This window comes from Schistocerca serialis, chromosome 4 (assembly GCF_023864345.2).
Source record: "Schistocerca serialis cubense isolate TAMUIC-IGC-003099 chromosome 4, iqSchSeri2.2, whole genome shotgun sequence".
Taxonomy (NCBI): domain Eukaryota; kingdom Metazoa; phylum Arthropoda; class Insecta; order Orthoptera; family Acrididae; genus Schistocerca; species Schistocerca serialis.
In genome coordinates, this window is record NC_064641.1 from 219761858 (window position 1) to 219778649 (window position 16792).

At 40.5% G+C, this 16792-nt stretch overlaps 1 protein-coding gene across 1 annotated transcript in view; it reads left to right on the plus strand.

Moving 5' to 3' along the window:
* LOC126474042 (sodium-coupled monocarboxylate transporter 1) overlaps window positions 1–16583 on the plus strand; it is a 320142-nt gene extending 303559 nt beyond the window's left edge. The window contains exons 11-14 of the mRNA XM_050101454.1: window positions 4166–4320; window positions 10364–10638; window positions 15229–15329; window positions 15577–16583. Coding sequence (XP_049957411.1) covers window positions 4166–4320; window positions 10364–10638; window positions 15229–15329; window positions 15577–15866 — 821 coding nt within the window. The 3' untranslated portion in view covers window positions 15867–16583. The remainder of the gene's footprint in view (window positions 1–4165; window positions 4321–10363; window positions 10639–15228; window positions 15330–15576) is intronic.
* The last annotated feature ends 209 nt before the right edge of the window (window positions 16584–16792 follow it).

The window sequence follows — 16792 nt, forward strand, 5'->3', positions numbered from 1 at the left end:
GAGGCCAGACAAACATGTGGTTCCTGAAGAGGGGCAGCAGCCTTTTCAGTAGTTTCAGGGGCAACAGTCTGGATGATTGACTGATCTGGCCTTGTAACATCAACCAAATCGGCATAGCTGTGCTGGTACTGCAAATGGCTGAAATCAAGAGGAAACTACAGCTGTAATTCTTCCCGAGGACATGTAGCTGTACTGTATGGTTAAATTATGATGGTGTTCTCTTGGGTAAAATATTCCAGAAGTAAAATAGTCCTCCATTCAGATCTTTGGACAGGGACTACTCAGGAGGACGTCGTTATCAGCAGAAACAAAACTGGTGTTCTACTGATTAGAGCGTGGAATGTCAGATCCCTTAATCGGGCAAGTAGGTTAGAAAATTTAAAAAGGGAGATGGATAGGTTAAAATTAGATATAGTGGGAATTTGTGAAGTTTGATGACAGGAAGAACAAGACTTCTGGTAAGCTGAATACACAGTCATAAATACAAAATCAAATAAGGACAATCCATGAGTAGGTTTAATAATGAATAAAATGACAGAAACGTGGATAAGCTACTATGAACAGCATAGTGAATGCATTATTGTAGCCAAGACAGACACAAAGCCCACACCTACCAATACAATATTATATGCTAGCTATCTCTGCAGATGATGAAGAGATTGAAGAAATTTATGATGCGATAAAAGAAATTATTCAGATAGTTAAGAGAGACGAAAATTTAATAGTCATGGGGGAATGGACTTTGATAGTAGGAAAAGGAAGAGAAGGAAAAGTAGTAGGTGAATATGGACTGGGGGTAAGAAATGAAAGAGGAAGCCGCCTGGTAGAATTTTGCACAGAGCATAACTTAATCATACCGAACACTTGGTTTAAGAATCATGAAAGAAGTTTGTATACATGGAAGAGGCCTAGAGACAATGAAAGGTTTCAGACAGATTATATAATGATAAGACAGAGATTTAGGAACAAGGTTTTAAATTGTAAGAGATTTTCAGGGGCAGAGGTGGACTATGACCACAATTTATTGGTTATGAACTGTAGACTAAAACTGAAGACACTGCAAGAAGGTAAGAATTTAAGGAGATGGCACCTGGATAAACCAAAAGAACCCAAGGCTGTAGAGAGTTTCAGAGAGAGCGTTACAGAATGATTGACAAGAAAAGAGGATAGAGATACAGTGGAAGAAGAATGGGCAATTTTGAGAGATGAAATAGTGGAGGCAGCAGAGGATCACGCAGGTAAAAAGATGAGGGCTAGTAGAAATCCTTGGACAACAGAAGATGAATGTAATTGATGAAAGGAGAAAATATAAAAATGTGGTAAATGAAGCAGGCAAAAAGGAATACAAATGTCTCAAAAATGAGAGTGACAGGAAGTGCAAAATGACTAAGCAGGGATGGCTAGAGGACAAAAGTATGGATGTAGAGGCATATATTGCTAGGGGGTAAGATAGATACTGCCTACAGGAAAATTAGAGAGACCTTTGGAGAAAAGAGAACCACCTGTATGAATATCAAGAGCTCTGATGGAAAACCAGTTCCAAGCAAAGAAGGGAAAGCAGAAGGTGAAAGGAGTAATTAGAGGGGCTATATAAGGGAAATGTACTTGAGGGCAGTCCGCCTCTGTAGCTGAGTAAACAGTGCACCCGCTTGTCAATCCGGGATGGCCCGTGTTCAACTCCCAGGTCAGTTGGAGATTTTATCCATTCAGGGACTGGTTGTTTGTGTCAATTTCGTCATCATCATTTCATCCTCATTGACGTGCAAGTCACTGAAGTGGCGTCACCTCAAAATACTTGCACCAGGTGATTGGGTCTGTCCGCCGGGAGGCCCTCGCCACATGACATGACACTTCATGTCATTTACTTGGGGGCAATATTATGGAAATGGAAGAGGACATAGATTAAGATGAAATGGGAGATATGATACTGCATGAAGAATTTGACAGAACACTGAAATACCTAAGTCAAAACAATGCCCCGGGAGTAGACAACATTACATTAGAACTACTTATAGCCTTGGGAGAGCAAGCCATCACAAAACTCTTCCATCTGGTGTGCAAGATGTATGAGACAGGCAAAATATGCTCAGACTTCAAGGAGATTATAATAATTCCAATTCAAAGAAAGCACGTGCTGACAGGCGTGAAAATTACCAAACTATCAGCTTAATAAGTCACAATTGAAAAATACTAACACGAATTCCTTACATACAAATGGAAAAACTGGTAGAAGATGAACTATGGGGAAGATCAGTTTGGATACCATAGAAATGTAGGGACATGTGAGGTGATGCTGACTCTATGACTTATCTTAGAAGATAGGTCAGAGAAAGGCAGACTTAAATTTATAGCATTTGTAGATTTAGAGAAGGCTTTTGACAATGTTGACTGTAATACTGTCTTCAAATTGTGAAAGTGGCAGGTGTAAAAAAACAGAGTGAAAGACTGTTTACAATTTGTACAGAAACCAGGGACAGTTATAAGAGTCAAGGGGCATGAAAGTGAAGCAGTGGTTGGGAAGGAAGTGAGACAGGGTTGCAGCCTATCCCTGGTATTATTCAATCTGTATAGTGAGCAAGTAGTAAAGAAAACAAAAGAAGGAGTAGGAATTAAAATACATGGAGAAGAAATAAAAACTTTGAGGTTTCCGATGATATTGTAATTCTATTGGAGACAGCAAAGGAGCTGGAAGAGAAGCTGAACAGAATGGACAGTTTCTTGAAAGGACAATATAAGATGAATATCAACAAAAGCAAAATGAGGATAATGGAATGTAGCCTAATTAAATCAGGTGATGCTGAGGGAATTAGATTAGGAAATGAGAAACTTAAGGTAGTAGATGAGTTTTGCTATTTGGGGAGCAAAATAACTGATGACTGTTGAAGTAGGGATTATATAAAATGTAGACTGGCTATGGCAGCGAAAGCATTTCTGAAAAAGAGACATTTGTTAACATTGAGTATAGATTTCAGTGTCAGGAAGTCTTTTCTGAAAGTATTTGTATGGAGTGTAGCCTTGTATGGAAGTGAAACATGGACGATAGCTAGTTTAGACAAAAAGAGAACAGAAGCTTGCAGAATGTGTTGCTGCAGAAGAATGCTGAAGATTAGATGGCTAGATCATGTAACTAATGAGGTGGTATTGAACAGAATTGGGGAGAAGGGTAATTTGTGGCACAACTTGACTAGAAGAAGGTATAGGTTGGTAGGACACATTCTGAGGCATCAAGGGATCACCAGTTTAGTATTGGAGGGAAGCATGGAGGGTAAAAGACGTAAAGGGGGAGAGAGAGAGATGAATACACTAAGCATATGCAGAAGGATGTAGGTTGCAGTAGCTATTCAGAGATGAAGAGGCTTGCACAGGATAGAGAAGCATGGAGAGCTGTAACAAACCAATCTGGACTGAAGACCACAACAACAACTGTTGTATTATAATTTTATCTATGCCTATTATAACTAATTTAATTCTTCCATATTTTGTGTGGAGATGGCGTAGCTGAAACTAACTACCAGAAGTAAAATAATAAAATAGCAACTTGGACTGTATCAAGATGAGTGATTCTCCGCATCACCAAAACTGCAACTTTCTTCTTAATTGACTCTGTCACATTTAGCTGGCATAAGCACAAATAATTTTAAGAAGTATAGTGATAATTTATTGCTATGTTATGCCTTGACTTATTCCACACCTGTTCTTGATGGACACTGTAGAACACGATAAATGATGTGTGATGAATTATATATGAAATCTGCCTGACTGTAGCAATGCATGTCTGTGAATTATTCTGCATCCTTTAAGGTACTACTACTTTCAGAGACCTATGGAGTATGACATACATATGTGTTTGTTAATACTCATCACAATTTTGGTTTGGTTGACTGTTTATTCATTATTTACATAATTTTCATACATGTAGCTTGCTTTATAATATATACCTGTTGCAAAACAAAAGAAGTACCAAAAACTTACTCAACTATTGAAAGACTAAATGTATCACCACAACCAAAAATATATGTACATGGGTACTAACTGTTTTATTTCTTAAGAGATGAGATAATAATAAACAGTTGACATTGTAAAGGAATATATAGTTATGGTACATTAGTAAAATTCAATGTAAATTATTATACATTTATTCCAAAACATAATTTCTTACCAACAGGTATTTTTCTTGGAGCCATTATCACAGGAATTGCATTCCTTGTTGCAATGTCATCAGGAGTCATCGAGTCTTCAATGCTTATGACATCTGCAACAAGTGGACCTCTCCTTGGAGTATTTGTATTAGCAATGCTGTTCCCGTGCTGCAACTGGAAGGTATGGTACCCTGCTATTTAAAAAGGATGATGTGATAGAAATGTATACAGAAGTCATATGCATGCATACCATTCTTGACATCATCTCTCTTAATCACTCTTCTTCACTTTGTCTTTTTCAATCCAAATGAATAGAAGTTAAAATAGCAACAACATGTACATAACATTAACTTCTGCTTCAACATTGCAAAAATTGACTTCAAATACACATTTAACTTGTACAGCAGTATAGAAGTAACTATTCATTTCATTTTTATTGTTTAGGTATTGTACATTGTAATTTCTTTATAACATACACTTAGTAATAATATGATTAGAGTACATCAAACATTGAAGAAATCAGTAATATAATTATTCATTGATATAAAATTACAGCTGATGAGACAGCAACTTTCTTAGTATTAATACTTTATTTTTGAATAGAATTAACATGAATGCTTAGATAACAAGGCTAAGGATAAAAAACATTTAGCTGATGTGCTCTTTTTTCTAAATCTTCAGCCCTATTTACTGGTGAGTTTAAGCAGTAATAGGAACCAGTGAAACAATATCATAAAATAATCCTCATTCTCATATTATGTAAATGATATAGAGAAAAAAAAAATCACTGAATGATTACTGTAATCTGAAAACAACTATACATAAATTACTTTATGTCTTTATCACTAAAAATTCTACATTTCTTCTGTGAAGCACAAATTTCCATTTCAGGAGAATTTATTCTTTTGTTGCAACTATGATACAAAGTTGCATTTACTTTTAAAACTGCTTACTTTATTATACACTATGTTCTCACATATCACTATTCTAGTGTTGAGTATTTCAAGTACCCTCAACACAAATAAATGAAATTACATTGCATTTGAAGAAAATACAGAATTTAATAACTTTCATCCAGTATGTCCACACTGCTTGGTGTCAGCATTACTTGTAACTTTTGCTCCTTTAAAGACCACTCTGGTATCATTAACATCTGTACAAGAATCACATACTATGTGGGGAAAACCAGCAAACTGTCTGTCTGCATAAATGGCCATCAACAAACTGTGGCCAAAAAACAGCCCTGTTGTTGAGCACACTGCCCAACACGACATTCATCATTTCAGTGACTGCTTCACAGCTTGTGCCACATGGATCCTTTCCACCAACACCAGCTTTTTTGAATTGCACAGGTGGGAACTCTCCCTGCAATATGTCCTGCGTTCCCGTAACCCTCCTGGCCTCAACCTTCATTAGTCATTGTCCTCATCCACCTAGCCTCTTCCCTGTACCTGTACCTGTACCCATTCCAGCACTACATAGCCCTCTATTGCACCAACACACGGTCTTTTTGATTCACTCCTTTTCCGCTACCTCGCCCCCCCCCCCCCCCCTTTCACTAATCTCTGTCTAACCTCCCGACTGCACCTAGCTGCCCTACTCTCTGTCCACTTTGTCCCTGCATGCTCCCCCACCCCTACCCTGCTATTCCTTCCCTTCCATTCTCCATACCAGGCAGACTGTCTGTCATCTATTTTTGACAAAGGCCTTGTCGGTCAAAAACTTATTTTGGACAGCATTTCTGTAATGCCTATCTTCAACTGAGCAACTCCACTATATGGTGAGTAGCAACTATCCTTTTCATAATACTGTTACATTTCATCCTGGATGCTCCATTTTTTGGTTTTGCCTGGTGGCTTTTCTTTGTTACTATTTTCTAATACATTACTATACTCAATGTCCATCCTTCATTCTCTTCTTTCCTGTATTCTTTTGTCACATTACAAACCTCACTGTATGCTCTACTTACGAGCCACATTGTATCTGCTGTCTTGGCCGCACACAACAGACTAAGCTGATTCTAGCAGCATCTTATGTCCCACATCACTCCTACCAATATCATTAATCCTATATCTTCATATTGATCACTCTCCCATATTTTTGTGTATTATTTCCTGCACCTTTCCGGAGCCACACAACCTTGTATCACATCCCACCAACCCCTCCCCTGGCTCCACTTATTCTCTGTCTTATCCCAGTTTGCACCTACTAATTTCACCTCATACAGTCTCATCTGCTTTTCCTCTTCTTCACACTCATACCTGCAACCCACAGCAATTTTTTTATTTATATCTTTTCTTTGATCTTATTGTGACTTCACGCCAATTTTAGTGGGTTTTCGTCTTTGAATATCACTGTACTCACTCAGATTTCATCTTCTTTCCCCCTATTTCATTCATTTCATCCTTTTCATAATTTTTCCCATTTATTTGAATGTATTTGTACGAATTTTTTCAGATGTAATTCTACGATTTTTTACATATTCTGGGCGTTTTTTCCACCACCATGGATCCTTGGTCATTCCACCTGCATCAGTACAGAAAAGTTTCCTTATCCTTACCCAGAACCCAGCCCCATATAATGTTCCTGTATTGCTGCTTGGCTCTTAGAATCCCCCCAAATGACCTTACCATTAAATTACCCAGCTCAAGCTGCCACCCCTCCTTCCACAATGATCTCCATCTGTTCAGACTCTGCTAGTCCTTAGCTCTCACCAGCATAATCCTGCAAAGCCATATCAATCAACCCCAAACCTCCTTTCAGTACCCTATCTCCATCCGTAAAATTCTCCTGCTATGCAATCCCAAATTCCTGGAACCCATAACACCCATTGAAACTTCTATCCTCCAGGAAATACAGCAATGTGCACAAAGCCACCTCAGAAAACTCTCTACCCTGCACACTTCCTACTCCAATCTTGGACTACCACTGCACACCACCTCTACAACAACCTTCAAACCTCTCCCACATCCCATCTCACAGACCTACTACATTTATTCCATCTTCCAAAACTCCCTCCCACCACCACACAGAATCCAGCAACTAAACAGACCCAAAACACAGTCATGAACCTTTCTTCAAAAAGCCTTAGCCCCACATAAATATCAGTCCTTTCACTTTCCAAAGGCCTCACCTTTTGCCCCACTCCCAAATTCAATCATGCAGGACTTGTTAAAGAGCTTCTCTCCTTCTCCCGGACCCTACAGTGTAAACACTTTTTCGTCACCATCTCTACCAATCAGACTCAAGCAAAGACCAATGTTGAACCCTGCCTGACTCAGTTCACTCACCCATCTAATTGTGATCCACCCCAACTGCCCCCAAATCACCCCCTGTTAACTTCCCAGAATTTCTTAACCTCAAACCTTGCCTCACCATCATTCCCCAAATCCCTCAACATGCAAAGTAACCTTACATCTGCAGAAAGAACCACAGTCCACCACCTAAAATTGATGCCAACCTTATAATCCTACCTGTGGATAAAGGTTCCACCACTATTGTTTTGAACCGCAAGGGTTACTTGGCAGAAGGACTCCACCAGCTGTCAGATACATCTACCTACAAACCTTGTTTCTGTGACTCCATTCCAGAAATCCAGCAGGATCTCCAGTCTCTCCTCAAATCCTTAGGCACATCCCAGAACCTCTGCCTGGACCCCGTCTCTCTCCTCACCTCTACCACTCCCTGCACTCCCGCCTTCTACATGCTTCCTAAAGTCCTTAATCCAACCACCCAGGATTTTCCATTGTGGCCGGTTACTGTGCTCCCACTGAGAGAATCTCTGCTCTCATAGACCAATACCTTCAGCCTATCACCCGGAACCTACCCTCCTATATAAAAGATACCAACCATTTCCTCCAATGACTCCCCACAGTTCCTCTTCCTTTACCACACAGTGCCATGCTCATTGCTACTGGCACCACCTCCCTTTACATTAACATCACTAATACCCAAGGCCTTACCGCTATTGAAAATCACCTTCCCCAGCACCCAATGGATTCCAAACCAACAACCTCCTTCCTAGTTGCCATGACCAACTATATCCTCACTCACAATTTCTTCTCCTTTGGAGGCATTAACTACAGACAAATCCAGGGTACAGCTTTGGGCACCCGCATGGCAACATCCTATGCCAGCCTATCCATGGTCCATCTACAGGAATCCTTCATAAACACCCAGAATCCTAAACTCCTCGCCTGGTTCAGATTCACTGATGACATCTTCACTATCTGGATCAAGGGTGAGGACACCCTTCCACATTCTCCCATAACCTCAACAGCTTCTCCCCCATTTGCTTCATCTGGATCTACTCAACCCAACAAGCCACCCTCCTAGATGTAGGCCTCCATCTTGAAGATGACGACATCAGTTGCTCTGTTCATATCAAACCTACTATCCACCAGGAATACCTCCACTTTGACAGCTGCCGCCTTTCCATACTAAGAAGTCCCTTCCATGCACCCTAGCCACCCATAGTCATCGCATCTGCAGTGACGAGCTGTCCCTCTTGAAATATACTGAGGGCTTCACTGAGGTCTTTACAGACTGTAATTATCCTCCCAATGTGGTACAAAAACAAATCTCCCATCTGTTATCTTCCCAGTCACCCACCACCTCCCACAACCTCACTGTCTGGCCCCCCGTAAACTCAGTCCCACACAGGACTGGAGCAACCGAATTAAGTTCTCCGCCAGGGTTTCAACTACCTCTAGTTGTGCCCTGAAATGAGAAATGTCCTGCCCACTATCCTTCCCACCCCTCCCACAGTGGTATTCCGCCATCCACCGAACCTAGAAATATACTCATCCATCCCTACACAATCCCTGCTCGCAATCCCTTACCTCATGGCTCATATCCCTGTAATAAACCTAAATTCAAGACCTTTCTCATACATCCTCCCACTGCACCTACTCCAGTTCAGTCACAAACATCACCTATCCCATCAAAGGCAGGGCTACCTGTGAAACCTGTCATGTGATCTACAAGTTAAGCTGCAACCAGTGTGCTGCATTCTATGTGGGCATGACAACCACAAGCTGTCTGTCCGCATGAATGACTGCTGACAAACTGTGACCAAGAAACAGCTGAACCACCCTGTTGCTGAGCATGCTGCCCAACATGACATCCTTCATTTCAATGACTGCTTCACAGTCTGTGCCATGTGGATCCTTCCCACCAACACTAGCTCTTCTGAATTGTGCAGGTAGGAACTCCCTGTAGTATATCCTATGTTCCTGTAACCTTCCTGGCCTCAATCTTCATTAGTCATTGTCCTCGCCCATCTAGCCCCTCCCATGCTCCCATTCCAGCACTAAACAGCCCTCTATTCCACCAATGCACCCAGTCTTTTTACTTCTCTCCTTTCCCGTTACCCTCCCCCTCTCCTTCCCACACTCTCTCCATCTCATCCCTGCCTACTCCCCAGCAGCATTTCACTGTCCCACACCCTACCCTGCTATCCCTCCCCTTCCACTCTCCACTCCAGCCCAGCCCAGCGTCACCTCTGCCTTACCCCCACCCAGTTGCCTCTCTCCCATCATCATGCACTGCTGCTGCATGTAGAGAGAGAAAGAGAGAGAGAGAGAGAGAGAGAGAGAGAGTGAGAGAGAGAGAGAGAGTGTGTGTGTGTGTGTGTGTGTGTGTGTGTGTGTGTGTGTGTGTGTGTGTGTGTGTGAATTTTTCATTGTTTGATTGTACAAGAATCAGTTATTCTTAACTGAACAGAAGAGACACTGAGCAATGTGATCTTATACTCAATCTCCTGGTATAGCAGCATGCATTGGGTGATTGCACACGGAAGAGATGTGGGGTAGGAAGAGGAAGGAAAAGCAGGAGAGGCAATTCAGAAAGATATTTCTGGTGTGGCATATGTAGGTGCACACAGATTAGAGCAGCAGATATTCCTCTTTTTGTGGTCTAATGAAGGTGACCCTTTCCAGGCTTTCCCAGTAGATCAATTGCAAATACGCTATTTGGATTTGCCGCCAGATAAAAACATGTAGGTGCCACAATATTCCACCAAAGCAACTTTTTGACATTTTGAATCATACATAACCCTGCATTTTCTCAATAATTCATTTTTGGGCCTACATTTAAATGCAAAATACAGAGTTTAAACTTTCATAATTTTACCAATGCTTACAGCAATGTTTTCTCATATATAATTCTGCACTTAGTAATATTGTAAATAATAATTAATTAATGATACAGATATATTTTTTCAGGGGGCAGCCTTAGGTATGATTGTAAGCCATGCTGTTACTTTATGGATCACATTCGGCAGAATGACTGTTGACCAAGGACCAATTGCTCTGTTACCACTTTCTACAGAAGGTTGTACAAATACGTCATATGCTGATCTGGCACCAGCAAACCCAATAATTTCATATGCACTGAGTGTTGAAGAATTAATGAGTAGATTAAACATCTCAGGCAAGCTACCAGAGTACCTACTGAACTCCACAGAGGAAGTAGTTGATGCACTTGATGGAGATGCAGAGTGAGTGAAGTTCTGTTTTTAATGTACATTACATTCCTTGTAAGTCATCAGTAATGTTGAGAAAAAACAACTCACAGTATTGGTTCACTGATCATTTGTCCATTGATTTCACCAAATCCATTTACTGAACTGAGCCAAAATAATTATAAGTTAATTATCCACTACCAGTGGCTTTTAAAACTTTGTTCAATAATTTAAACATCAATGGACACTGAAAAATAAGACTTTGGCAATGTCAGACACTCAATAATTGTTTCTGATGTCCTAGTACTGTATAAATTTTCAGTTACATGAATGATATATAATATTTATTTAGCCACACTAGCTTACACAGTTCACCCTAAACTATTAGAGTCTGGAATTATTCAAATCTTTGATGCTTATTACTGTCCACCTCAGCACAATTCACATATCATTACTAGTTTTGTAGGGTGGAGCCCCTCCATGCCCACACTGGCATGATGACCAACACAAAGGGTAGCAGTTAGAAGGGCAGAGGGGAAAAAAAGTGCCACGGCAAAAGTGAAGGGAAAAAAGGTCTCCGTGGTAGTTGGGTCAGGTAGTAAGAGCAGTAGCGGATTTCTTGCTACCTGTGACAGGTCATGAAAGGGTAGGTTTTGTTAGTAGTGCGTATCACACAGGTGGATTCCTTCAACATTGTGAAGCATTGTTACTCAATGGTTTCAGCTGGGAACCAGTGCTGGCTTCTTGGCCAGCTTCAGTGTACCTATAACAGTTAGGTTCATCATCGGCTAGTCCCTGAAAGGTCATAGATTGGATTCACAGTGTAGGGTAATGTTGGGGTTTGGTTTGTGCATAAGTGTGTGGGCTTGTCAGCTTCCCTGCTGTTGCCTGTTGGTCAGCTGTGATAGCAGCTGGCATATCCAGTAAGAATTGCCGATGTGCAAGGGCTTGCCAATATTGTCACTTGTGAGTGTGTGTAAGCTCGCCATGGTGATTATGCGCTACTTAGCAGTCTTTGGCCACTTATGCTTCCACCTATGGTTGGGATCATAGTGTCCGAGAGTAAGGATGAATGGACTGTCAGAGTGTCTCAAGTTCCTGTATAGTCATGTGGCGAGGTTTTTGAATATTCCTTGAAGGTTTCAAGGTGGTATTCAGTGTGAAGATTCACAGTGCTAATGATGCGTAGCACTTTGTTCTGTACAATCTGCAGGCATCACAAGTGTGTAGGAGCTCCATACCCCAGATGTCAACTGAATACATCATCAGAGATCTAATCAGTGTCATGTATATCGACCTCGAGCCCCCTCCCCCCCCCCCCCCCTCCTCATGTAGTCTGCTTTCCCTGTTGAGCATTGGGTAAAATTGATTGACCCTCATGTGCATTCTGTTGGTGACATATTCTATGTGATCCCCCCTATGTTAAGTTTCCAGTCCAGAAAAACACCGAGGTATCTAACTTTCTCTCAGAAACGTATTGGGCATGCATGTAGTGTCACCTGTCTATAGTATTGATGCTTGCGCAGCAGCTTCAGTCTGCTTGTGAACAGAATTGCTTCACATTTGTTCAAAGTTTACTTCAACACGCCATCATTCCAACCAAGGCTCAGCAGTTCTGAGGGCTGTCTGTAATCATGGATTTATGTTCAATGGTATTCGATCTTGTGCGAGGATGGCTGTATCATCAGCATAGATGGCCAGTGTCGTGTTTTGTATTGCTTGGAGATCATTAATGTACAGGTTGAAGAATATAGGCCCCAGTATGCTTCCCTGGAGTACTCTAGCTTGGATATCATATTGCATCAATTGCCTGCCCTGCACATCAGTGTTGAAACATCTGTTTGTGAGATATGAGTGTGTGAGATGTACTAGACCATCAGGAAAACCAGTATCATTTAGTTTGCATATGAGGTCATCGTGCCAGAGACTGTTGAAAGGTTGTTCAATGTCCAGGAACACAGACCCTGTTTCTTTGTTCGTGATGTAGCATGTGTTATACATTGAGCTATGCAGAGGAGCTATTGAGTTGCTGAGTGGTGATTGCAAAAGTCAAATTGCTCCAGCTATAGGGTGTCATTGGCAACGCAGCGCCTACTGATGTGTTTTAGTATTACCTTCTTGACAATCTTGCTAAGTCAGCACAACAGACTGATGGGTCAGTAATTTCACAGCAGGGAGTGGTCTTTCCCTGGCTTCCTGAGCATCAGGACCTTGGCTGCCATCCGAATGTCAGGGAAGTGTTGGTGTTGTAAGATGCCATTTGGTATGTGTGTGACGTATTCTACAGCTCTGTCCATGAACTTTTGGTAGACGTGCTTTTGTATGCCATCAGAACCAGGGGCTTTCCTTACATTGGCATGCTTGATAGCCCAAGTAATTTCATTTGTGCTAGTATGTCTGATTTCATTGCGTTTGGGTTGAGTTACAAGTCGTGTAACCCCCTGGTCCATTTACAGAGTGAATGCTGGGTCTGAAGGAGCCAGGTTCAGCATGAAGGACACAATGTTGTGGCCATAAGCTCTGCCTTCTCCTTCGGGGGTATGCAGGGCCATCTGGGCATTGTATAGTAGGTGTGTATAATGTTTCTCCCTGGTGAAGTGTCTGTCTACCTTCCACATGACAGAACATGTTATGTCTAGCCTTGCGAGTTTCTGCCTCCATTGTTCATTTCTAAATGTTTGTATTTTCTCCCATGTTAGCCCCTGGAATCTGCTAGCATACAGCTTATAGAACAGATGCCTGGTATGCCGCCAGTATCTCCTGAAGTGGTTCCTCATTGGGATAAGGCCCAGGATTTCCTGGGGTGCGACCATCAAGTGTTGTTGTGGTGTTATATGTGGAAAGGAATCTGACACTGTGTCTTGGATAACTGTAGTAAGAGCCTCAACCACCTCATCAATTTGTTGTGTGTTGTTAATTTCGTGAGTGTCCGGAACATGACTATCAAGCATTTCCTTGAACAGAGTCCAATTTGTGTGCTTGTAGCTCAGTATCCTGCGTGGTTCTCTATCCTGCAGTGTTTCTTTTGTGTGAAGTATTACCAGCATGTGGTCTGAGTCCAGATCATTTTCAACTATTAGGTTGAGTGTGCATGTGATGCCCTTGATGAGGGCTACGTCTACCATGTCTGGCCTGAGTCAGGCCTGTGCAGACACATATGTGCAGATGTCCCATCCTAGTATAATGTAGTTTTGACCTAGTTCATGTTCGTAGAGTTTCTTGTCATTGGCGGTATGTATTCGTGAATTTTAGTTGGGGTGTTTTGCATTTAAATCTACAGCGGCAGTTACCTCAGTGCTATGTTGTGAACTGTACTGTTATCACATGTTACTATGTTTTTAGGTGGATTGTACAGTGATACTAGTGTGGTGTTAGCTCCATGGAACATGACTCTGACAGCTGTTGCCTCTAGTCTCTCAAGTGCAGGGAGCTTGATGTTCATGTGATCTATGTCTTTGTGTACAATGATGGCTGTGCCGCCACCCTGCCTGCCATCTGCTTGGCTGGCACGATAAATGCAATAACCTGGAATGTTTAGCTGTTTGTGAGGTGTAAGCAGTGTTTCATCCACAAGAGTGATTCGGATACCCTTTCGCTTCATGAATGCCACCATTTCATTTCTTTTGTTTAAGATTCTGCTGGCATTCCAAAACAGGATCTGTGAGTTTGTGTTGACATTTGTGTTACTGGGCTGGAGTGGTGTGATAATAGTTTGTATGTTAGTCCAGTGGAGCGAGCTTGACGTGAACTGCGTGAAGAGTTGTAAGACACACCTGATAGTCTTCATGACTACTTCGGTGGTTGTGAGTATGGGGGATAATGTCTCCATTATTCTTCAAAGTGCTGTGCTGATGTTGGCAGTGTCATCTTGTGTGTATCATTACTAAAGTGCACAACAAACTATTTTTCTCAGACCTCTTCTGCACTTTTATGCAGCTCCTTCTGGAAATCTTGTTTTTATTAACTTTCATGTAGCTGAAAATCATTCCTATTCTAGCTGGTTCATTCCATGACTGGTTTCTTATGAGTCTTGGTGCCAGTTTATTGTTTCTACAGCTGTTTCTTCCTGTGACCACACATGTTTTACAGTTGGAATTTTCACAAGATGTATCTGTAAAAAAATCTTTTTATCCATTGAGCCCAACAGAGAAACACATTTGCACTTATCCCTGTCTGAGTCTCACTCCAATCCAGTTCAGTTCACAGTTTTAACTTGTCAGGAATTCCCAGTTATTGTTTGACTGGTTTTGTAAATCTGAAGCATCTTTTTAAGATTTATGATTTGTTTTACAAAGAAATTCCATTTTTTAAAATTCCTTTCTGGTATAGGCCTACTTCAGTCAGGTTGCCTGTTTCTCTCTTTAAAATTTAAATAGAGTCTTAGATAGAATTTTACACTTAACAGAAAGAAGGGGATTGCTTTTCAGTTATTTATAACCTACTTCACTTGGAAATGACAGTAGTATTTTACTGAAACCTGGTGGCAGTAGAGAGATGAAAGTGTTACTTAGCTGATGTGGTTTGGTTGTAAACTCATAATTTTCAGAAACTGATTTAGAATAAAATGTACTGATGTAGAAGCCTGATAAAGTTAACATAGCTAATAAAAGCATTTTATATTTTCAGCAATTTTCTAGAAGAGTTGTATGCAATCACCTATATGTATTATTCCTTAATTGGTTGTGGCCTCACAGTACTCCTTGGAGTTGTTGGTAGCTACATTACAGGTAAAGTAAAGAAAACTGAACAATAAAATACAAAAAAGTCATGGAGATACTGAACTATATTTAAGAATTGCAAATAGTAACTACAGAAATACTGCATATGCCCAGCAGTTGTTAATAAAATATGCCTTAAATACAGATTTGTTTTTAGTTTTACTATAAGATTATACCCAAGTATTCATTTCTTTGTTTCCTCCCAGTGAAGAAATTTTAACATCTATTCACATTCGTATTTCTACTTTGTTAAAAGGTACATCTGATGACTGCATATATGATGAAAAATTAATTCATCCACTTGCACTGAAGATAAGTAAAATGTTTCCTGGTCCACCAAGGAAGTATACTATAGTAAAGGTTGTTGAAAAACAGACTGAAGATAAAGCATCAGCTATGGGAAAAGTTCCTAGTGAAAATGGAATTGTTAAGACTGAGAAATATCCAGATGACAGTGCTACAGGAATCCCTGAAGCTACAACGAGTGAAAGTACGATGGAGAAGTCACCTACTACTGATGGAGGATGTCCTGTTAGTTATGTCTAGAAGATGTGACTGAAAAAACAATTCATTCCTGACGATTTAAAGTGATAAGTACTTATACTGTGTTGCTGTAGATGTTCCTAAGAAATGCACATCATTTATTTTTATATTTAAAGACAGTGAGAGGGATATGGGGGGGCAGGCAGAGAGAGAGAGAGAGAGAGAGAGAGAGAGAGAGAGAGAGAGAGAGAGAGAGAGAGAGTGTCTGTGGTTGCACGCTTGTGCGCATGAATGCATGCATGTCTGTAGACACACGTTCCAGGTGGAAGGATAAACTGAGAGAGTAAATGAAAGAGTTATTGCTTTCTAGAAGTTTCAGACAAGACTCTTGTCACAGACCTTCAGAATTTGCCTACAAATTCTGGTGAGACTGAAGCTGTACAAAGTATGACGTGAACTTGTGTATTCCTTTTTTGTCTCATCTAATTTGGTTATTAAGTGAAAGAACATCTTTCCAAGTTTGTTATTAAACATTTTGATAATTCATGTGTTGTTTACATGAACAATCTTTACAAAATTAGTGTGTTTGTTCATCAGTTTTTATTTTTTCTTTAAACATGTGTAGAAGTTGTATGTAAATGCATTTCATTTTGTGAGGATATCATATTTACATGGAATGTAATGTTCTTATCCCACTGTTAAAAGTTGGTGCTATTGGAGACGTTATAGCCTCCAAACTATATGAAATGTGAGCAATAGAACAATAACAGTATTTATGTAAAACCAATATTTAGTTTTTATAAGAATTAAATCTGTTAAATCAGACAACTGACTATCACATTATTTTAAAGCTTTCACCTTAATGTTCCTGACCAGATCCTACTTACAAAAAGAATCCAGTTGAAGTAAACTGTGCTCAGTCCAATGAAGCAATCATAATCATCTAAATATGAGATATCCCAGCAACAACACTTTGCGAAAATAGAGAA